The 23,698-nt window shown below is 39.9% G+C and overlaps 1 protein-coding gene across 3 annotated transcripts; it reads right to left on the bottom strand.

Annotated features, from left to right (window-relative positions):
- Positions 1 to 1,626: 1,626 nt before the first annotated feature.
- cc2d2a (coiled-coil and C2 domain containing 2A) lies at positions 1,627 to 22,675 on the bottom strand. 3 transcript variants are annotated; one of them, XM_074634529.1, is made up of 39 exons: positions 22,396 to 22,536; positions 22,155 to 22,236; positions 21,392 to 21,448; positions 21,106 to 21,186; positions 20,848 to 20,995; positions 19,872 to 19,963; positions 19,640 to 19,741; positions 19,473 to 19,553; positions 19,201 to 19,386; positions 18,938 to 19,097; positions 18,698 to 18,834; positions 18,476 to 18,607; positions 16,183 to 16,392; positions 15,933 to 16,039; positions 15,691 to 15,831; positions 15,042 to 15,198; positions 14,257 to 14,531; positions 13,888 to 14,065; positions 12,627 to 12,780; positions 12,383 to 12,521; positions 11,568 to 11,700; positions 11,277 to 11,480; positions 11,069 to 11,161; positions 9,675 to 9,766; positions 7,405 to 7,572; positions 7,233 to 7,287; positions 7,024 to 7,133; positions 5,914 to 6,010; positions 5,704 to 5,802; positions 5,437 to 5,613; positions 5,199 to 5,213; positions 4,885 to 5,088; positions 4,704 to 4,793; positions 3,443 to 3,556; positions 2,743 to 2,877; positions 2,515 to 2,637; positions 2,381 to 2,439; positions 2,118 to 2,295; positions 1,627 to 1,966 (listed from the first exon to the last, which is right to left on the bottom strand). In XM_074634529.1, exons 3-39 carry the CDS (start codon positions 21,395 to 21,397, stop codon positions 1,781 to 1,783), a joined length of 4,818 nt encoding a protein of 1,605 aa, XP_074490630.1. In that variant the 5' UTR covers positions 21,398 to 21,448; positions 22,155 to 22,236; positions 22,396 to 22,536; the 3' UTR covers positions 1,627 to 1,780. The 3 variants fall into 3 exon arrangements, with proteins under 3 accessions (XP_074490630.1, XP_074490633.1, XP_074490631.1); XM_074634532.1 differs by lacking the exon at positions 21,392 to 21,448 and having other exon boundaries at positions 22,396 to 22,675; XM_074634530.1 differs by lacking the exon at positions 5,199 to 5,213.
- Between the last annotated feature and the right edge of the window lie 1,023 nt (positions 22,676 to 23,698).

Below are 23,698 nucleotides of genomic sequence, written 5' to 3'. Positions count from 1 at the left end.
GGCCAGTAAACACTGATCTGGAGTCAGTGTTATAATAAAATATTGTAATAAATAGAAGGAGATTCACAGTTGCCACTTCTGGTCAGTGCTTTAAAACAAATACTTGACAAGACTAAACGAGGCAGATAAAACATATAACGGGTAAAACACACACAGTTATAAAGCAAATAAAACAGGTAAAACATATAACAGATAAAACATATAACAGGTAATACACACACACAGTTATATAAAGCAAATAAAACCGGTAAAGTAGATGTAATAAATAAATATAAACAGAAGTGTTACACTAGAAGTATAAAATATAAAAATAGATGTAATGTAAACAGAGGTAATTGCACTTGTAAAATAGGTAGGGTAGATGTAATACATAAAATGTAAACAGGTAGTTGCACTTGAGGTATATATAATGTGATTGTAATGTTTAAATGTGTGTATCCTTGTTTCTTGTCTTTGTCCTTTTTGTGATGTTGCAAATGGAGCTGCTGTTATGCAAAACAAATTTCAGACCTGTCTGACAATAAAGTCTTGTCGTATTATCGTATCGTATATATTGCATCAAGGATATATTACACAGACAAATGTATTTCACATTCAGTGTATTAATATTGCACAGATTTATTGTTTGTTCAGTGTCCATATGGCCCAGGGAAAGAAACTGTTCGAGGGCCAGTAAACACTGATCTGGAGTCAGTGTTATAATAAAATGTTATATAAATATTTCACTGTGACTCGAGGAGATATACGCTCCCAGATCAGCAAAAATGTTTTGAACAGCTTTAGTAAATAAAACCTTCAAAACTGAAGGAAGGTGACCAAGAGATGTCAACTTATGTATAAAAATAATAAATAATAAAATAAATATTTATGTATTTTTATTATCATTATCATTATAACATTATTATGTATTTTATTATTATTTGCTCAGTCTTCCCTCTCTCTTCTGTCTCTTTATCAGTTGCAAATATAGACACACTCATACACATAAATACTGACATACATACCCAACAACAAGAATTAAAGGTGCTATTGATAACATTCAGCCACTAGATGTCGCATTCTCCCCGTTCCATTGTATTTACTTCACAACAAGTCGTTGCCAGGCATTTACCGTCAATCTCAGCAATTTATCCATTATTTACCGCACTAACTGACGACACAGAGATACCACGTGATACCAATGTTGTTTTACTATCGGCTCACGTCAGATATCTTCCAGAGAGATAAACAAAACATTTATTTTGGACCTGCCAAAATAAAAAAAAATACAAAAATACAAAATTCAGGAAAAGCCATACTTTTATTCCGCACATTTCTAAAGGCTCTCTAGATGTATTTTTTTTTTAAATGTTCATCTATAAAAATGCTATCAATAAAATATTTAATGCTTTCAGTCCTATTTAGAACATGGGGTAGTGGTGCACCTCAGCCTCTTGTGGCCGAAATGAGTATTACAACAACAACTACTTCTACTACTAAAAATCATGTTTCCACAGATATTAATAATAAAAAATATAAAAAAATAATTAATAATTAGAAAAAATTATCCACACATTTCAATACAGTCGAATACAACAGCAACACAAGCCAATTAATGTCTATTCTCAAGAGTCAAGAACAACTGAATATTATTCAGAAAGGTGGGATTTAATGCAGGATTTGATGAACAGGTACAGAATTTACCTGATATCCCTTATATACATTCAATATACAATAGTGTGCAAACAGTGTGTGAGTAACAAAAAGGTCATTTATATACAAAAAGTGAAGCACTCGTGTGTCATGTGCGCACTAGTGAGGCCAGGTAGACCCACACAGACAGGATATTATTCGGGTAGGAGTGCACATACACGGCCAGGGCAAACTCCACATTTGATGCCTGAACGTTGTGAACTCCAGTGCTGTGCACGGCCTCTATGATGGGCCGGATCTCAGAGAACGGCATATTGAGCGGGAATCCTGAAATCTAAAAAAAAAGAAAGAAGAAAAGATCCTATTAGTTATTTATATAGCCTATTTATGATAGGAGTTTATTAATGCATCATTAATGTGCATTCTGCCAGCTGCCGTTTTTTTCCGATAAATGAGCCAGAATTTTCCAACCATTTCAGACTTACCTTGTGGTCTCCCAGCAGGCTCTGCAACTCGTGGCGATGCCCCTCGGCCACGTCCCGCCCTCCGCTCAGCTCCAGTTTGGGCAGGAACTGTTTCAGGGTGGTGGTGCAGTAGCGGTTCCAGCGCGTTGGGTGACGAGGGCGCCACGCCATGATCTTCTCCTTCAGGATATTCTCAATTCTACGGAGAGCGTGAGATGGTAAATGTTTTTGTCTCGTGTGTGTTTGTGGCCTAGAAAAATCAACATGACGCAGTGTGGACTTGCCTGTCCTGAAGCTCTACTGCAGCTGCTTTGTCAGTGCGCCGATATATCAGCTCCTCTGGCTAAAGAGAATTAGATTTAGTATAAAAATACCACTGAACATACATCAAGATTATAGATAAATGTTGAGCACTCACTTGTACACTGGACAGCCCGGGGTGAGCGAAGGATCCGGAGAAAAACGGCTTCCACAAATGGGCTTTTGAGGTGTCAAAATTCATCGTCATTGGTGACTTATATTCTTGAATGTTGAACCACACCTAAATAAAAATTAAATAATTAAATAATCTGCTGCAATCTAAAGGAAATGAAGAGTTAGATGCCATGTCATTGAACTGGTAATTTGATGTTATATAGTTGCTCACATTATCGGCATTGATCAGGCAACCGACTGTTTGCAGGGGGCAGAAGGTGTCGTACTGTCCGTAGAACTGAGCGCTGCTGGGGTTCCAGATCAGGAAGCGGCTCTGCTCGGAGGTCAAGACATACGCTGTGGGTCCCTGAGAAATAAAGACATCCAAAATCTTAGTGCTGCTGCAGAAAGACTTCATTATTCTTTACACAAATGTCCATACCAGAGAGACTTTTGATCTTATTAAACGCATAATATGTCATTTTCTGCCACTAGGGGGTCTCTCAATCAAAACAATAACAACGGATGGAGTTTGGTGGCATGTTGAAGCAGCGTGGGATTATGGGAGTTCATCATGTCAGTCAGCTTCTCCCTGTTTGGATTCCTTCAGTGTTCATCGTCCAGGAGGTTTTTACCACAGAGGTCTCCTCCTCTCCAAAACAAACCGGTAAAAACACTGAATAAAGCAGCTTCACGTTAAAAATCTGTGTTTCTCCAACGCTGTTCGGCAGATGCAGGACGTCCCGGAGGGGCTGTGAGCCGAGCTGCCGCTAACTTCGTGCTTCAACTAAATATATAACATACAGTAGGTCTATTCGTTTTTAGACATTTTTAATGCTTAAAAGTTGCATATTATACCTTTAAGTGAAAAAACAAACATATTTTTTAATCTCTTCTCCATGTAGGGGCATTGCTGTATGATTGTTACACACCTCTGGTATAGCAGTTCCAATGATAAGCCAGGCTGTCTTGCCCATAGACAGGAAGAAGTTGCACAGCAGTACAGCATGTTCTTCTTCATCTCCTGCTAGGAGGGTGAGGAATTGCTAAAAACAAGAAGAGGAAAGACAAGTTACTGTAAGATGAGCATTTTCCCTCCTCTTACAATCACGATACCTCACTTACTCCCTTTTCCACCAAACATGGAACAGGTTCCGTTCCGGTTCACACACCTAATTTTGAACCGTTCGGAGCATCAACGAAAAATAAATTGATTTGCAACCCAAAAACTTGCAGCTGAAACCAAAAAATAGCAGGGTTTCCTTGACCTGGAGTGCCAACCGTGATACATTCAGTGGGCATTTCATATTCTATGGGTTGAAAGAGAGGATGGAGAAGGCAACAAAGTAGTAGTCGAGTGAGAATCATCGTAAAAAGAGCGTGCAGTGGTCTCATTAATAGTTGGTCCATGCTTGTTTTTTGGATAAAAGCAAATATCTGTAATAACAGGCCAAAAGCTTGCTGATTATCAATGCGATTCACCAGCTTGTTACTACTATTTACTTCCGTTTGTGCATTGTGCAACGCCCTCCAGTGATGACGCATCTTTGATTACAATGGTTAAAAGGTCCCAGATTGTAAAATGTGCGATTTTCATGTCTTTTATATGATAAAGCAGATTTAAGTGCTATATAAATACTGTTAAACTATCAAAACACTCAATATACGGAGAAATACACACAGCCTGTATTAAGAAATTGTGCGTTTGAAACAAGCCGTTAGATTTCTGTCCATTTGTGATGTCACAAATATACAATATTTAGAGATCATTACACGGTTTAAAACATAAACATTCTAAATGTGTCCCAGTTTATTACCTGTTGCAGTGTATGTGAATAACATCAGCTGACAGGAAGTAAACATGGACCAAAAACTGTTGCCTAGCAACGCAGTTCTGTTGCATTTCCGTTGAAATGCACTAAAACGGAGCGTTTCAGACAGAGGGTGAATACAGGTATATTCAGGCAGACAGTATGAGGAAAATTAAGGTTTTTTTTAACATTACAGCATGTAAACATGTTCTAGTAGAAACACAAAATACAAGTATGAACCTGAAAATGAGCATGATGTGGGACCTTTAAGCTCAAAACTGGTGGAAATGCAAGCTGGTTAGATTCCACGAATCCTGAACAGAACCGGTTCAAGAACCAGCGCTAATTTGGTGGAAAAGGGGGTCAGAGAGGATTCACTCACATCACAGGTGCTCCACAGGTCACAGGCTCCAGAAAACGAAACTCTGTCTGGCAGGAAAGGGATGAGCGAGACAAATCGGGCAACCAGCGCCTGTGAGAGGATAGAGTGTCATTACAGGAAAAGTAATTACTACCAAAGAAGAGAGGAGTAGCCTCTTTCTACATTCAATCAAGCGACTGACCGACGTCTCCGCGGCGTTATTGGGGAATGTATCCAGAAGCTCCTCCGGGGGTGTGAGTGGTCGGATGTAACGCGTGATGAAGACCGTCTTCCCATTGAGGTCGATGACGGTGGTCATGCAAGGTCGGTCCGGGTAGCCCTGAGCTGCCTCCCTCTCAAACCTCTCTGACGCCTGCAGTAAATGCTCATCCTCTTGGCTGTCAAACTGCATACAAAGGTCAAAGGTTACAGCAGAGGAATACGGGACAGCGCAATGTAAATGAACCAATATGCCTCCTTAAGAATGATGGATGGAGTGTTTGAATGGACAGTTACCTTCATCTCCATAATCTAACATATGTAGCCGAGCAAAAGCAAATGAAGTGGCACAAAAGAACAAATTAATACGATGATGCGTTATGAGAGCATGGACAGCATGTGAACATAGCTGATAAAGTATTTGAGATGGAAATGAAATGAACTGAAGACATACTAGCAGACGGTGATGCAGGCCAGGCACTAAAAAGCAGACAGGATCCATCCTTGACTCTGGCACTTATTAAACATGACTTACCTTTTCCCTGACAGACTCTCCAGGCACCAGCTGAGGTTCAATGGTGATGAAGAGGGTGACGAACGCTCCCTCACTCAGGCTCCGCAAAGTATCGTAACCTCCAGTAGGGCCACGGCTCCACTCCTTACTGTACCCCAGCAACACGGCCGGTGTGTTCACCTTGAATGTTCCATCAATCTATACGATGGAATCAAAATAACAGTCAGTCTGATCTGTTAGTACGGCCACCGCGCTCGGTAATAAATACACAACAACAAGGACTCTCACCCTGGACTGAGAGTAAATGGTGCTGAAGGGGATCTTGATGGAGCCCAGCCAGTGCTTCTCTACCCGGGTGGTTATTGATTTCCCTTTGTCTTTGTCATTCTGACGAGCAAACGGTGTTAAAATCATGAAGCAAAGAACAAATAATACAACTCAAGGAACATGTTCTGATATAATTACTGTGAGTGAGAAGAGAGAAAATGTTTTACTCACCACTCCGGTTTCATAAACCACCTCATCAAATATGTTGATGAAGACTTCGTCTTTGACTGACTGCAAGGCAGCAGTGCTGTAGTCACCATTTGGGGCGCTGTAGTGAAGAAGAAGAGTTTATCTAACTGTTAAAAAAAGAATAGTTTGGATGTTTCTCAGTGTGGTTGTATGAGGTACATCTCCATAGTCAGTGTATTACCTACAGTAGATGGAGTTAGTAGAAACAGACAGGAGTACCAGCACAGGAGCAAAGTAATGTACTGCTGTGGACAGAGGCAGCAACGAAACGCATTTTAGACACCTAAAAACATCTATATCAGTAGAATATTTTTTTGTGGTGATCTGTACCAAACAAAGATGTTTTCTTAAGTCTGTAGAATATGATGTGTAGGCCAGGATGTCTCTGCAGCACCACAATATTTAATTGAAAATGGTATTTTGACACATTTCACCTTTAATAAATACTGCGATTTGAAAATTGCAGTAGGTCATTTTGCAATTTCAGTAAAATTTCAATTAATTATGCAGCCCTAGTTTGTGTTCATTTGCATCACTTGCACTAGACGCTCCGGAGAGGAGGAGGTGTTTACCTCCATGTAGATACCAACAACGTTTCATCAACCATGCCTGAAATAACCTCTGTTGCTGCTCTGTACCTGTAGAAAGTGGAAGTCCCAGATACGTCGGAAAACCAAACGCCGTCGTGTCTGGGTTCAAAACATCACCGGCGCTCGTGTCTATCTAGCAAGCCACGTGTTGCTACAGCAGTATGAACTCAAAATAAACAGATTGTGCTGTGATTTAATTGCAATAAACAGATCAAAAGGACGCCAAAATAACTACATAATGATGTCGATTGTTGTGTGCCGACCACCATCTACTGACTGACTATGGATAAGTAGGCTACCTCATACAAACATACTTCAAAACACTCTAACTACCCCTTTAAGTGCACTACATTATCTAAAAAGATTTGTATGTTTTAATGGTTTTTAAGTAGATACAGCTGATTTGGAATTGGCCACAAGTAGCGCCCAGTGGCCATAAAACAAAGATGTAAACATTTATCATAAAAGTCAAAAGTCAAAGTATGAGATTCACAGTTGTCACCTGAACGGTAGCTGCAGCTCCTCGTTCCAGCAGGGGTTTGGTCCATCAGCTGTGGTTGTTTGTAGCACTGTGCGCTGGAAGGAAACCTCCACAAAGGGCCTCACCTGTACCTATAATAACAAACACACACATAACACATAATATAGATCCCATACCAATGAAGATATGGCTGCTGGTCAGCTGTAAAGGAGAGTTAAAGTGTATTGTACCTGGCTGAGGAGCCAATCAGCGCCCTGGATGGCAATCTGAGTCGGTCCTGGTTTACTGGAATAAAAACACAAAGTTCAACGTCCTGTCTAAAATTATTTCTGAGGACAAGTGAGGATTATTTTACTCTCCTCCACACTACTCTGAGTTTAACTGGCTTCACTGAGCACTCACTTGCTCTGCTGCCGGCGGACGGGGATGTCGTAGGCCCGGATGATGTTCACCAGCAGTTTAATGTCTCCATCAGACAGATTCTGAGCCGTCACCTTCTTCCTCTCTTTCCTCTGAGGTTTCAGCGGCCGCTTGGGTTCAGCCAGCTTGAAAAGGTTCATTCCCAGAATCCTGATTGTCACAACAAACAGCTGTTATTATCTATTAGTCAACGACCAACACGGGACTGAAAACGGATATCAGACTGTAGAGAGATCAAAAAATACGTTACATTCAAAGTGTGGGATGGGATTATTACCACCAACAGTACTCAGTCCCTCCAGGTATCTGCAGTTTCATCACCACAACACTAATTTAGAGGTCATGTTTACGTCAACATTTTCATTTCCGTTATCGCAGAGTAAGAGCTGCTGAAAAAAATGGAACCTGTTACTGTCTCATTGAGATGTTTATTTTACATTTACTGTCATAAATCATTTGAGTTCATATTAAAAATGATTAAGAATGTGATAAATAAGATTTTAAAAGTGAAATATTGGTTAAAAAATATCACCTTAAAATAATGATTGGTTAAAATATAGTGCAATTTATGTAAGGTTTGCACAACTGTGGCATTATGGGTAAGAACCAACATGGATGCAGAGGAAAAACATGCGTTTCCAAAATGAGAAAATAATCAGCATATTAATCTATAATGAAAATAATCATTAGTTAATAGTTCAAAATTAGCTCCAGCTCAACTAACTACAACAGTAAAATCGGCATTTTACATTACTGCACATTATCATATTGAGTAATAATAATCTAATGATATAATATTGGTCTATAACTTTAAGTACATTTTCCCGATTCTACAGAAATACTTTTCAATTCAGGACTTTCACTTGTTACAGAATATTTTCAGTGTGGTATTAGTACTTTTACTTAAGAAAAGGATCCGGGTACTTCCTCCACCACCTTAGTATCTGTATACTACTAACGGAAATATGCAGGATTAAATTGTGGCACAGTTGGCTACCAGGAAGACGACTGCTTCACTTGTTTGAACAAAGGAAATATACCAGAATATTACAGGCAAACTGTCCCATGCTGCCTTGCAAAGTGTTTAAGCACATAATTAACAGTGTTATTTAGTAGGGCTGCCCCCTCTTAGTTGATTAGTCAACTTAGATGCACTACGGTTTTGTTACACTTTGAGTAAACTGTCTTTCAGCATGTATATAGCAGACGAAGCTAAATTATTAACTTCCACATTAGTGCTGTAATAAATATATTGTTATAATAAGTAAACATTATAACACTATTATAAATGATTACAGTATTAGAAAAATATGGCACACATTTGTAGAATTGTAACTTTTTTTAACCAATTTTTGCAATTTTAGAGCAAAAAAATCATCTTCATTTTTGAGAAAACACTGAAAAAAATCAAATATTTTTGATGAAATAAACTCTGCAAAATCCTGAAAGGACTGAATACTACACACGGTCTATGGTCACTACTGCACTTTTACTCAGGGTTCAAACTAAATGGAGACACAGAGACACGGCGGGTGGGAGAAAAAGAAAGAAACTCATACCCTGGACCTGCACTGCTGGTAAAAAATGCATAACAGAAAAATGGAACAGAAAAGATTATAACATTCACCTTCAATAACGGAAAAAAACATGCAAAGTAACAGCCAACAGCGGGATTGGCATTGAGGGTTGTACATTATTACGTATAAATCTGCCATCAAAGGCTAAAATTAATTTCATATTTTCTGTTATCATGTCCACATGTTGTAAAACCTGCTCTAAAACAAACTAAAAACCGCCTTGAGCTGTGCCAGAGGGCAGTACTACAGCCAGGGGAATGTTGTGTTGAGTTCAACATCAAACAGGCCAAAGCAGCAGCAGGCCAAGAAACATTCTCACATCAGCCTGTGATTTATATCGGCTCCGTCACTCTGTGATCGGCTGATTCCGCCGTCGGTCCAACAGTTCAAAGTAATCTAATTTATCTAACCTTTCCTTCACAACTGGAGCGGGGAGTTCAGGCTCTCTTTGTAATTTACTCTATTCTTTTTGACAAGAGGAATAAGCGTAAGATAAATACACAAATGATAAATTACATGCATATATACATGCTTGTATTACTATTTTATGATTGGCAAGAAATAAAGAAATTACGGCAACATGCATAAACACAAATGTGAAAAAGTGTCAGTTGTGAAAGGTGGGAGGTAAAAGTGAGACAGACTATTTAGTGAGTTAATAATGAGAGTATTTACCCGATGCTTGGTATCTCCTCTTCTATCACCAGGTCAGACAGAAGGTAGTGATGTTTGGCAAGAAGAAATCTGTTGATGACCGATTCTCGGATCTGTGGGAAGATTATACAACACTTAGCACCAGGGCTGCTTGATTATGGCAAAAATCATAATCACGATTATTTTGGTCAATATTGAGATCCTGATTATTTAACATGATCACTCATTGACTTTGGAAACATCAAACATTTATTGAACCTTTATTTTCAGAGTCTTTTTTTCCTGCATTTTTCAAACTTTTTTTTTTTTTTTTTTTTTACCTTTTTCAGACATTGTTTAGACTTTATTTCAGATGTTTTTCAGACTTTTTTCATTTATGGAACTTGTCGGAAAACAAAAGTCTGTTAAAAATGACCGTTTTTGACCTCTAAATATAATTCTTACTTTAATTAAAGACTCTCTTTTTGCCATCTTGGCTTTGCCTTTGTCAATGTTAGTTCAGCTCATGGCTGAGAGTGATTTTGGACTTTTAGATTTCGTGAGACTGTGGTGGGTGGACCTTGGACCCTCTAGGGGGGTCCGGAGGCATGCTCCATTGTAAGACAATTTTGTACATTTTACGGTTAAATGCATCAATCTGGAGCGCTTTGAGAGCAAAATTAGGAGGCTAGATGGGAAGTGGTGAGGTCCAGATGAGGGGTGCTATGAAGCTTCATCCCGGGCCTTTTCAAGCCAACTTAGAGCCGGTCGCGGTGCACCGTCATGGGGGAAAAAAGACTGGCAAGGGCCAGTCAGTGCCATCAAAGAGTATAGAAGCAAAGAGCCGCCATTTTGGACTGAAGACATTTATTATATTTATGACATTTTATTGTTCAACACAGGCCATTTAGGTAGAATATGACAATATTATAGAAATAATTTAGTTTTACTTTTGTATGGCACTTTGTAGGCGGACGTTTTACTGGCGTCCGGTAGTTGATTTCAGTCCAAAATGGCAGAAGCGTAGATCTGCTGCCCAACACTGACGTTGCAATAGAACGAACAATTGAATTTGACTTCTTGGCAATATAGGTTCTTTGGCACCATGGAGCGGCCGTCCCTGACCCACTGTGTTGAATCCCCCTGGGCAGACTGTGCAGATCCCACCCGTTGAGAAGTGTACAAATATTTTGGTTCATTATGAAACTGTGGCGGGACAAATTAATTAATGGAAAACACTAGGAAGGAAGGTGAAAATGATGATCCAGCGCTGGATCATCATCATGCGTTCATCTCGATTATCTTGTTTTCATAATCGTTGGAAGCTTTTGTAATTGAAAATAAAATGTGATAATCGCCCAGCTCTACTTAGTGCTATAATGTGCTAACGTTTAGGATAATATTACAAACACCTTTACACCAGATGGGTTACTCACCTTCTGGAGGTATTTGGCTACTAAGGCTCGGTGTGAATCCAGATGTTCTTTAGTGTCAACGATCTCTCCTTCTCTCAGTCTCTTCTCATAATCCTGAAATCATTTTTAACAAAAGGAAAAAGGATTAAGTCTCCTACAGAGCTAAAGCATCCTCATTCTGCCACATCCATATTATTCTGTAATAATAGTAAATGTTTGGAGGGCTGACCTGGAACACCTTATCGGTGACCTCCCTCTCCAGAGCAGGAACACACTTGTAATTTCGAAACTCTGGAACTTCCTGGTTCCTGAGACGGAGCAGGCGAAACCTTTTGTTCCTCTCCAACTCGTCATCGGTCACAAAGTTAAACTCCTCCTGCAGCTGTTCTAGACGGAAGTACTCTGGAGCGGTTACCTCTCCGCTGCTGGCCACCTGGCGAACCACGGGAACAGAGAAAGAAGTTTTTATTGAAAATGTAAAAACTGCGAGTCTCCTGGATCGTTGTATTCTGATACGTACTTTCAGCAGCTGCATGATGGAGGCATTTTTGGGATCGTTGGGGTCCAGTCGGGACCGTGCGGCCCACTCTCCAATTTTTTTCATGTCATATAGTCCAGATGCACCAATACACGTGACGGCATCAAGACGGCCACTAAAAACACAGAGAAGGAAAGAGATTAATACTTCTAAAAAACTATTACCACTGGGTTGTTTGTTACTTAGTCATGGTACAACGTTTAGGGACCGACTTAAAGGACTACATGTGTGTTTTTACTGCAAACACAATACATTACTAAGGACTCGTTTTATAAGCATACAACAGGGTTCACACAACTTTTCAAAGACTTTTCAACAACCCAAAATAAAATGTCAGGACGTCATCTTGGGCTTTGGGAAACACTGATCGATTTCACCGTTTTCTGACATTTAATAGACCAAACAACGAATCTATTAATGGAGAAAATAATCAACAGATTAATCGACAATGAAAATAATTGTGAGTTGCAGCCCTAAAGATGACATCAATATTTTATTTTTAAATATCATCAATACCAGTTTATCTCAACACCCCTATAGAGGACTTTTAAGAAACTTCCCCTGCTGCAAAAATAAAGCTAAAAGTTTAAGATGATTGATTATATTAAAGAAGTCTGAGCACATTGCCAAGTTTATATGATGCTGACATAAACTGAAACCACTGGCTTCCGCTGCATTCATGAATATATAAACACCTGTATAATGCTTCAGAAAGCAGTGATGTAAATCATACAGGACGTGTAGTTCATGGGCTAAAGCATGCACAGCCACCAGCACTGCCCTTTCAGTGACCTTACCCGTGAGGTTGTGGAGACGGAGCAGGGGCGAGCGGTACACCGTCCTCCCCTGTCCCCCAAGAAACACAGCAGGACAGCTTCCCAGAGGTCAGCAGGGTCTGTTTGTTACTGCCGTCAGCCTCGAAGGAGATAGGCACGTCTGATGAGGCAAACAGAGAGGATGAGGGACACTGAGATCACTGAAATAACAAGATCCTGTGAGGGCTATGAATCACAGTGAAATATAGGAAATGAAGGCATTTACCACTTCCAACGCCCTCGTGGTCGAACATCACTCTCTGGTTGCTGCTAAACTCAAATTCCTCAAGCGGGACGCTGGCCGTCACCACTGAGGATTCTGGTACCGGGATGAACACTTGAGCCAGGACGGAGCTTGATGAGCCAATCTCCTCAAACACCTACACACACACACACAAATATGTAGAAACGAGAAAAGAATTAGGGCTGTACCACATAGTTCGAAACTTCGTTCATAACATTGATTTTTGCACGTCTATTCTTTCTGTTTAAAGTTGGTATTTCTGCACAGTTACAGATTAAGATTTGGCCACACTAATATTATTAGTTTTGTAGAATTAGATTCCAGTGGTGGCTGCGTAGGATTGTCTCAGACTCATGTGATCCAAACATTTCTGATAACTCCAGAAGAGTTATTGGAAGAAGCTCAAAAGTCAACATTTATTGAATAAAGATGGATGTAATCATTTCCAAAATGAACAACATGTTTTTATCTAAGGAAATATTCTGCTTCAGTCCATATTTGTTGACGTTTAGACAGCCCTTTCTGACGGGGAACTGAAGCTGTTATCTATGCTCTCTTCAAAGCCGCCAGACTGCATTGACAAAAACAGTAATTTTACCTCACAGAACACGGGAGTTGCTGGCCTACCGTTGCCTCGGTCGGTTAGTTTGTCTGTGTTATTGTGTGACTTTGGTGTTTTAAAGGGTTAGTTCGGATTCACCGAAATCACACAATAACACAAACAAACTAACCGATCGAGGCAGCGGTAGACCTGCAACTCCTGTGTTCTGCTGTAAGGTGAAATTACTGTTTTTGTGAATGGAGTGTGGTGGCTTTGAAGAGAGCATAGATAACTGCTTCAGTTCCCCGTCTGAAATGGCTGTCTGACAGCGAGGTGAAGTGGTGAAAATATTCAAAATATAGTGCACACTTAAACTGATATAGATTTTTTTAGGTGTCTAAAATGTGTTTAGCTGCTGCCCCCGTCCACAGCAGTATATTGCTTTTCTCCCATGCTGCTACTCCTGTCTGTTTCTCCAAACTCCATCTACTGTAGGTTATACACTTGACTTTGGAGAAGTACCTCATACAACCCCACTGAGAAACACCTGAACTATCCCTTTAACAGGGCGGCCTAGCAACAATCTAACAGCATCAGATATTACATTTATATAACTACAATAAACAATAAAAGAATGCAGCTCATGTAGTAATCTATTAAAGCAGATGTGTGGATTAGATGCTAAATGTTTCTGTACTGTACCTGCAAATTGATGCTTTGGGGAACGTTAATTATCTTGAGATTGAAAATCTGTCCAAAGTGCACTCTGAACTCAGAGTTCAGGGAGCGTTTGTCCGTTCGGGACACTTCTTTGTCGTTGTAGATGATCTTGATGAAAAGACTGCGCCTCGTGACGTCCTCTCTTCGAGCTACTTCAGGCCTACAACAAGGAGTAAACAAACATGATGAAGAACGTCCACAGAGCCACAATAACACAGAAGTTCAGATTCAACATCTCAAAACAAGTGAAACATCTGCCAGGGGGTCAGATAAGTGGATGTATTTTCTATATGTCAACATGTTTAATAAAAACTCTAGGAGGAAAGTAAAACTGTGTGTTAGTGCTCGTACCTGGGGCACAGATCGTTGGCGGTGATGTTTCCGGATGCAGACAGTTCAGGGATCAGGATGGACTCTCCTGGTTTCCTGCGTATCCTGAAGGCTTTCTCTCTGACCTGCTGCTCTATAGAGTCAAACTCGGGCTTCTCTGGAGGCTCCGGCTTCGGAGGGCCTTCTTCAGCGGGCCCCTCTGATTCGCTCACCTCCTGCTCTTCATCCTCGTCTTCTTCTGTGTCATCCTGTGCCTGGCCTTTCTTCTTCTTTTTTTTCTTCTTCTTTTTGGCTCTCTGTAAACAGTGAGCATACAGTAGGATGTGTGTGTGTTAATTAGGGCTGTCAATCGATTCAAATATTTAATCGTGATTAATAGCAAATGAATTATGCGTCGCTGTCCTGTGAGAACCACGTAGCTCTAAAAAGTCAGAAAAACAGCCCGTTTTCAGCTTTGTGACGATGCATTGTCCAGCTGATCCAAGAGGCTTTTTAAAGACTTTATTTAGCTTCAGAAGGATGAAGAGGAGGACTTTCACTTCATCCTTCAGTTTATCACAAACATTCAACATCAACACATCTGTAATCTGAAAACTAACAAATGTAGTGTAGTAAAAACTACAATATTTGCCTCTGAGATGTAGTGGAGCAGAAGTATTCAGCAGCAGAAAATGTACCTCGAATTTGTACTTAAGTACAGTACTTGAGTAAATGTGCTTAGTTACATTCCACCACTGCTTATCGGGCGACACAGCACTGATAGATCTGCAGTAAGCTAATAGCAGCTTGGCCGACAGGTACAGTACCTGTTTCCTTCTCCAGAGCTTCCACTCCTCCAGCTGTTTCTTGTACTCGGCCAGCTTTCTCAGGTAATCCTCGTCGGTCTCTGCCTCCAATTCCACAACCTCTGCCAGGATTTCATCTTCGTACTCTTGCTCATCTGACGCCCGGTCCACATTCTCTCTGGAGCGAGGTTGAAAAAAAAAAACACAGACCAGCACATTAATAAAGAGGGTAACAAGCATCTGTAGAACACTATAATGAGAAAATACACACATTATCCAGCAAGCATTTGTTAGAGGTAGTAGAGAATGTGTAATCAGAGTCTCTGCACATAGCATGTTATCACTAAGTTATATGGAGCAGCACAGACATGAGCCAATTGTCTAACTGCACAAAGACTACACCATTGTTATGCCAATGATCCAGACCAATGTGTGAAATGCAATGCCGAGGGCACACTGTTTCACTGCTTCCAAATCATTTTGGAAAGATGTACTTGGCAGGATTAATACTTGACAAATCACCCTTTGAGGTACATTATGAAAAGATAAAAATGTGAGATTCATTTGTGATGAGTAGGATATGTGTGTATGTATTGATGTCTTTTGTGAAAAAAACAAAACAAAATGCCAACAAATAGATTTGTCAAAAAAACTACACAAAGAGATTTACCTTCTGAGGTAGAGCTTATAGGGCGTGTTGGTGTACTTCTGAAAGTCTCTCAGGGCCTTGATCTCCTTCCACACTTTGACTACGTTCTTCAGCAGAGTCCTGTCTTTCTCCTGCTCGCTGTCCCGCAGCAGCCGAGTGTTCCTGTGATGTTCAGGGGAAAATCATAGAGCGGGAATGTTGATAGTCATGGTGCTAAAAAGGTACCGGTTTCCAGACTGAACAGGACAATCTGGTGAACTCACCTAACCTCCAGACTGTACTCAGATATCCTCTGCTGCATGGCTTGAGTGAGGCTCTCCCCGCCGTGGATCTCTAGTATATTCCTCAGTGCACTCCTCAGTCCATTCAACTACAGCACACACAGGAAACACACAATATTATGAATATATATTTGAATAATACAAGAAATTTCTAGATGTATTCAGGAGGGAAGTTTCACAGAGTCGTCGTGACAGCTTTACCAAGCAGAGACCGTCTGCTGATGGAGTTTACCTTGTCAGTGAGGTGTCCTGTGAGATTATTGCGCTGCCTGGTAAGGTACTGATCATACAGCTGAGCCAGACGGGCCCCCAGGACATGTTCGCGACTGAAGAGCGGGTGATGGGAGAAGATCAGCCCAGAGACGTCAACGTCAAGCTGGTAGTCCCCCTCAGGGTTCGCTGCACCAGCGATGTACAGATTCGCATACTTGGACTTGATCGCCTGGGGGACAGAACAACATCATCCATCAGGCAACGTTCTGGAAAATAATAATAATCACTATGAAATCTACTCAGCGCTTGTTCAGGTTTGCTTGAGTGTATCTAAGTGTGTGCAAGCGTAAAGGAAGCATGAAATAGTTGGCAGGATTGATAGCACTATCGGGGAGCGCTGTAATGAAAAGTCACGCATGACAACGATGTTAAATAAACACTCCATTGAACTACAATGGATGCTCTGTTTTCTAGATGATCAAATGTGGCAGCTGTGCCTGTCTGTAGAGTGAAAAAACACACATGGGAAGACAAGAGATGTTTGGGGGTTTCCCACTCACACACTCCCAACCAGTGAAACACATCTCAGATCTGTGTGACCTACATCGTCAGGGTTTCCATGTTTGTCATATTTTGTCTCTGTGGTCAGTCACGCCATCTCATAATCTGAGAATTTAGGAGTGTGAATAGTTGAGAATCAGCTGCTTCCAATAAGGATGCAGATGGACAATGCAATCTGACACACAGCTGTAAAACACAGCGAACCATCATTTCTGAATCAATAGGTAAGTTACTTTTACACACCACACAGATAAAACATTTTACATTATCCAACATTTACATATAACGCATAATCCAACTCAACAACGTGATTCTGGCATTTCCAAAGATGCTGTACTTTAGGGGTCCGACCAAATACACGCCTTAAGCGAACTCAGATGTTTGGTTGGGTTTATTTAATTTCCACAGGATCACACATACAGTATTACAATTACAATCAGATGACAGTAAAAACAACTAAAATCGAGTTATGTAGAAGCACGAAGGTCTACTGTACATAAAAGAGACGTAACATGATAGTGTTTTGATGGTTTGAGTCTGATAAGATTTTGAAGAATGCAACACATTCGTTATTCATTACATCAGTCCCATCAAGAAGAAGAGATTGTTATTATTACGTGACAACCATCTGTGGATTTTCTGACATAACTTTGTAATGTTTGTACATGAAAAATAATATTCACTCTGAATCCAACATGTCATAAACTTAAACTTCTACACGTCTGCTGATTAAAGGCTAACTTCTGTATTTTTCAAACTGGACCCTATTTTCCCATGTTTTTGTGTTTAAGTGACTAATAGGTTCAACAATTTCTGAAATTAGTCCAGTATTGACGGCGCTGCAGACGGCATTGTGTCATGTAACTTGTCGCCGAAAGACAACGGAGGAAACATAAGTGAGAGTTGGAGAGAGGAGTGTCGGTGTTGTCAGAGTTTGTTGTGTTGGAGTACAGAAAGTGTAGCTTAGTGTTATCTAAAAGATTTTCAATGTCATGGCTGAATATTTAGATGATTTCCACATTTTCCATGTGGATGTGACGAGAGATTTCAGAACGAGACTTCTCTTAGCGAGACACAATAACAAACAGAAACTAGTCTCCATGTATGAATAGTGAAGTTACCCTTGAATGTTGGTCCTAAAGCCAGATTATAGATGCATTACAACCACCAACTGGATTGGTGTGGTGCAGTTGGCCATGGTGAAATGTGGATACACTTAGCTCTGACCACTGGTTCAAAGCAATATTAAGAAAAGTGCACATCAAGTGTGGGTTAAGTCCATTGGGGGATGGCATTTTTCTGACTTGCCTACTACCTGCCATCATGTGAACATGAACTTTAGTGCTCAAGTGCGGGTACTGGGATAGACCCAAGGTTTAAAATCTTCTTTCTTGTTTCTAGCAAAAGCGGAGATTAAGAGTACAGGATTCTCAATTCTAGCTCTTCATCAAAAGGTAACTTGACTTTGCATCTTGTATTTCCTTTAATGCCCAGTTAGAGTTTTGTTGTTATATTATCTGTAGAGATGATATCACAGATGTGTCATCCTCCACCTCTGCTCTATTCCCTGATAACAAACGCCTCTACCTCCACCGCTCCCTGTTCCCTTGTACCAAATGCCAAACTGCCCTTTTGCTTTTTTTCAGTCAAGTCTGACGGTGCCACCACACCGTCAGTGTATGAATGTGCACGTTGCTTTAGATGTGGAAAATGAACGGAGTGATCGAAGTGAGAGTGGGCGTGTGTCTGACCTTCCTGTACACAGTGTGCAGTGCAGGGTCCAGGTCCTCCTCCATGTGGAAGAGAGGGGGTCTAGTGGATGACTCCTTTATGGGGTCAGGCAGAGCCATGATCCTGCCGTCATCTCCAAACCACTTCTTTCCCTTAATAATAATAATAAAAAAAAGATATGTTTTAAAGAATTCATGGATTCAGGCTCAGTGACACAGTTCTGGGATGTTGGTTGAAATTACCTCCTCCATCTGTAAAATGCGGTTCTCCAGAATGTTCTCATTGGTCAGAGATACAGGCGGCCTCTCCCCTACGTACAGACCCTCGTCCTCCAGATAACGAGGCTGCATGTTTTCAGGCAGTTTTACAAAGTGTGGGACTGCGACAACGATGGATAAAGGCAGTTAAAAGATTTTAAAGATGTCCTCGACAGAATATGAAAGCAGACATTACATCAGGTGGTTCTGCACATTAAAGAATACCTGTTCGAAAACTCGGCGTAAAGAGGAGCTCACTCGCTTGCCGAACAAGCTGCCGGTACCCAACATACTCTGCTTTCTTCACTTCCAGGAAGTCACGTGGCGATTGTTCGATGACGAATAAATTGTCATCTTCATCTCGCACAAGAGGAGCATCTTCACTCTGTGGCGGGACGAAGAATATGAGACGTTTGAAATACAGATCAGGCGGAAATAATCATGATGCACGCACATCATTTCTTACAATATTATTTACGGTGTCTTACCTGGTCTTCATTTTCCTCTTGATTATCGACTTCAGCGTCTTCCTGCTCTTCTTCATCTCTGTCCTCCTCAGCTGTTTTTTCTCTTCTCTTGCTCCTCTTCCTCTCAGTCCCATCTCGCGGATCTGGCTCAAAGTTGAGTGTAAAGAAATTGTATGCCTCCTCAACAGTCGGTATTCCCGTTTCTTCCTGTATTTGCAAAGAATGAATAAATAAATAAATACAACACAAATTATTTGTTCTTAAAGTGATTGCAATCTTGTCTCTGGTCTTACTCGTCTTGCTGATTCTCTGAACGTGACCCTGGTGCTGAGGGCCAGAGGGTCATCGTGTCTTCCAGCTCTGTCTGGGTCAACCTGTAAAACACTGGGAGTTAAACCTCCACTGCACTAGGAACAATCATGGTTAGACTGTGGAGTCCATAGTTGAGGTTGATGCTCACCTGTCGGTCAAACCTTGTCACAGTGTCTCTGTCTCTGAGACTCTGCAGGCGACTGGCTGGCTCCAGAGAGGCCTCCTCTTGCTGAAGGCTCTCACCTTTAGACTGGAACACAAGAGGCCATACTTATACATGAATACTAAGTTTTTGCAAAACAGACAATTTTGGAATATGATATCTTTCATAATCTTATTCAAATACAAGCTAGTTTGTGCAAAAAAAAGACTTTGGTTACTCTGGCTGCTCTCAGTTTCTCTTCCAAGCGCCGCGTCACAAAGCTGTCTAGATGCTGAGAGCTGGGAGTTTGCTGGATTCTTGAGGAGAGACCTAGAAGACAAAACACATCATGAAACAATAATTACATGTATTCCTCGGTATTGGACAAAACAGACACATTTTATTTCTAAATCTGAGATCCAATGGTTTTTAAGACACCTGCTCTCCTGTATTGACAACTATAATTAAAATATAGTGAATATAGACAATAACACAATAAAAGGATAACATGTAGAATTTTTGACGGTTTACCCTGACTTCAGAAGGTTGAAATTATTTACCGGGAAGTGGTGAAAAAAGTTGGTCTGGAGCCTTGAAACGCAGAATGTAATATGGCACTTAAATGCACTAAATCGGTTTACTTTTGACAGATAATATTATTGTAAAAGGAAACCAAGTTATTTTGCCTTATTTTCTCTTTTGTATATTTACTATTGCAACTTAAAGCAATAGTATTATTTATCTGATTACTCGATTAATTGATGGAAGCCCAGCAGCTGGTGATTGTATACTTTTATTGACTATCTTAGTACTGTATTTTGTGCTCTTTTAATGTCTAATCCTGTTGTTAATCTTGTGTGTGCTGTTCTGCCCAGGCAGGGACTACAGGCGGAAGATATATCAATTTGCAAAAAAATAACGGTACATTACATCTCTGCTTGTTTTATAAGGTTAATGATGTTCTTTGTGCATTGTCCCTGTTAAACATAACATGCCATTGTATTACTGACACAGACTATCTTATAAATCATATCTCATTAAAGACTTGTCTTTTTAATTTGGGTTAACTTCACAGGTATCATTTGTATGGGTTTGTTATTCTCTCACCATTGCTATTGCTTGTTGTTTGTAATTTCATCTGATCTTGATTTGTTAAGCACTTTTTTAATGATATCAGGAAGAGAGACAAGTTTAGAGAGAACATGGACACGAACCTCGCTGAGAACCAGTCGGAGGTCTTGATGAAACCAGAGGATCTGCAGTCTTTTCAGCTGATCCTTCATCTTCACTGTGGTGCTGAACGGTGGAGATCTCCTCCACATCATCATCACGGGACTCCTGGCCTGGAGACTGGTCAAGCAGCTAAAATATGCCAAGAGATGGAAGAAGTATGTATACTGTTAGAGCTTTGAAGTGGGTGCTATGAAACAGTTATTGATGGGATTAATGGGTGCAAGAGGAGGAAGATGTACCCTTTTCTTCCTCCTCTGTCTCTGAGCTCTTAAGGTGCGTTTCAGAGTCTCTCCTGGGTCTTCCTCACTGCTTTGAGGTTCCTGGTGAAACACAGACATATTAGACAAACAGCAAAAGCAAGACTTGCACATGCAAACTGTACTTCTATCCACACTGCTACTTTAGCACAGCTGGAAAAGGGTCCATTAGCAGAAGGAAGAGGGAGAAGGAGATTGGTGTTGAGCAGCCAGCAGCACACACACACATGAGGAGGACTACAGGCTAAGCTACTAAACACACACCAACCTTCATTGTAGCTTGCTGCAGTTTCTCCTCACTCAGTTTGGTAGACGGAACCAGAGCCTATCGAGTGTAATTAGATGTACTAAAGTATTAGCAGCTCTTCTATCTGTGTTTCTGGCTGTATAAAGTGAGACGCTCCTCCTCCTCCTCCTCCAGGTCATGTTGAGTCTTGTTAAAGGTCCCATATTATGCTCATTCTCAGGTTCATACTTGTATTTTGTGTTTCTACTAGAACATGTTTACATGCTGTAATGTTCAAAAAAACTTTATTTTCCTTGTACTGTCAACCTGAATATACCTGTATTTACCCTCTGTCTGAAACGCTCCGTTTTAGCGCATTTTGACGGAATTGCAACAGAATTGCGTTGCTAGGCAACAGCTTGGGTCCATGTGTACTTCCTGTCAGTTGATGACGTTCACATCCACTGCAACCAGGAATAAACTGGGACAAATTTTTAATGTTTACGTTTTAAATCTGTGTGAAGGGTCTAAATATTGTATATTTGTGACATCACAAATGGGCAGAAATCCTGACAGCTTGTTTCAAATACAGAGTTTCTGAATACGGGCTGTGTGTATTTCCCTGTGGATTGAGCGTTTCGATACTTTCACAGTATTTATAAAGCACTTAAACCTGCTTAATAATAACAAAAACAAAACGTTTGTATAATATGGGACCTTTAAAGGAGGGCTCTGGATGATGATGCTGTCACATCATGTTTATCTGTAATAACTTTATTTTAGGACATAACTTTAACCACTTTACCTGAATGTCGTCCTCATTTTTGTTTTTCCCCAAAGTGTCTTGCAAAGCTCGTCGTTTCTTCCGCAGTTTGTCTCGAAAGTCACTAAAACAGAAATAAAGTTAGAGGCTTCAGAACAGAGCTAACGTTAGCTTAGCTTAGAGAGCTAACCCAGCTGTCTGAGACGTTAACTAACATTATAACGAACTAACGTTACATGAACGTAGTTAACAGCAGAAAGCAACAAGAGAACAACCAGGTTACCTTGAGGAGGCCAGCGTGACGAGGAGAGTTTCCTTTACAGTAGAGAAAGTCAGTCAGGACTGTTGTTGTTGTTGTCTCTAAGCTAAGCTAAGCTACCGTTAGTCTGTATTATAACCGGATAACTTGCTATAATCATGGATATATAAAGACAACAGCGTCTGCATCTCTGCACTGGTATCTCTTGTGCTCAAATTTGTAATTTTCCGAGCGATATTTCCCTCTAAAAACAGACTTTAACCCTCTAAATACTGAGCTTCACGTTAGCTAAACGAGTTGCCTAGTAACGGAGATAAACTACTCCTCAACCTACCTTGCAAATCAGCCCCGGAAAAATGTTTCCTCCAGAAGTCCCGCCCTACTGTGCTGTGATTGGCTAGTACTCGTCACTTCATGTGTCGTTGGAACCTTGTGATTGGCTGCTTAGCTCCACCAGTGATTTTTGTTTTACATTTTTATTAACAAACAGAATAGTCAACAAACATATTAAACTGATAAATCAGCTCATAAAAATGTTATACAGTGTACATAGATTCAAGGTTTTGATAGCTTTCCTATTTTTTAAAATATTTTATTTATGTGATGTATTAAAAAAAAAGTAAAATTATATATTATATTAATATATTATATAAATATATAAATATATTTTAATTTTTCAAAGGAAAGGGGAAATTCAGAATCAATATATTGGAAAATAAATGTAGAGACATACTTTGTACTGTACTTTTTGTCCATCTTGCGTTTGTAGATTGTTTTCATGCTACTTCTTTTTGGTTTGATTAACATTTTTAACTTCTCAAAACATTTTTTGAGAAAAATCCCAGTTTTTCAGCAGATGAAATTTACATAATTAATTTGATTAATATCTTAACAAAATATTATATAAATAAAATGATATGGCTTAAAAGATGTGTACGCTCCTTTTATACTTTTAAAGATTCTGATTTTAAAACATATTTGACTATGATTGAAAACTTAAAACTCAAAAATTTAAAATTGCAAAAACTATTAGATTATTTAGACATTTAAAATGTATTCCAATTGTTTAACAGACCCCGATTGTTTTTTTAAAAATTATTATTATTCATCTTTTCCATTCCTCACATTTTATTTGTTGTATAACATATTTTATTTTATTTTTATATTATTTTTATACTGTAAAATATATTTGCTGAACTTTTTGTAAGGAAAACTCTGAACATGTTTACGTGTTGAATTTTCAAAAAAACAAAACAAAAAAAACAACAACCATTCTGCATTTCCATTCATCAGGCGGACTGTCAATCAAACAAATTAGCGACATAAT

Source organism: Sebastes fasciatus, chromosome 5 (genome assembly GCF_043250625.1).
Source record: "Sebastes fasciatus isolate fSebFas1 chromosome 5, fSebFas1.pri, whole genome shotgun sequence".
Classification (NCBI taxonomy): domain Eukaryota; kingdom Metazoa; phylum Chordata; class Actinopteri; order Perciformes; family Sebastidae; genus Sebastes; species Sebastes fasciatus.
This window is presented reverse-complemented; position numbering and strand designations above follow the sequence as displayed.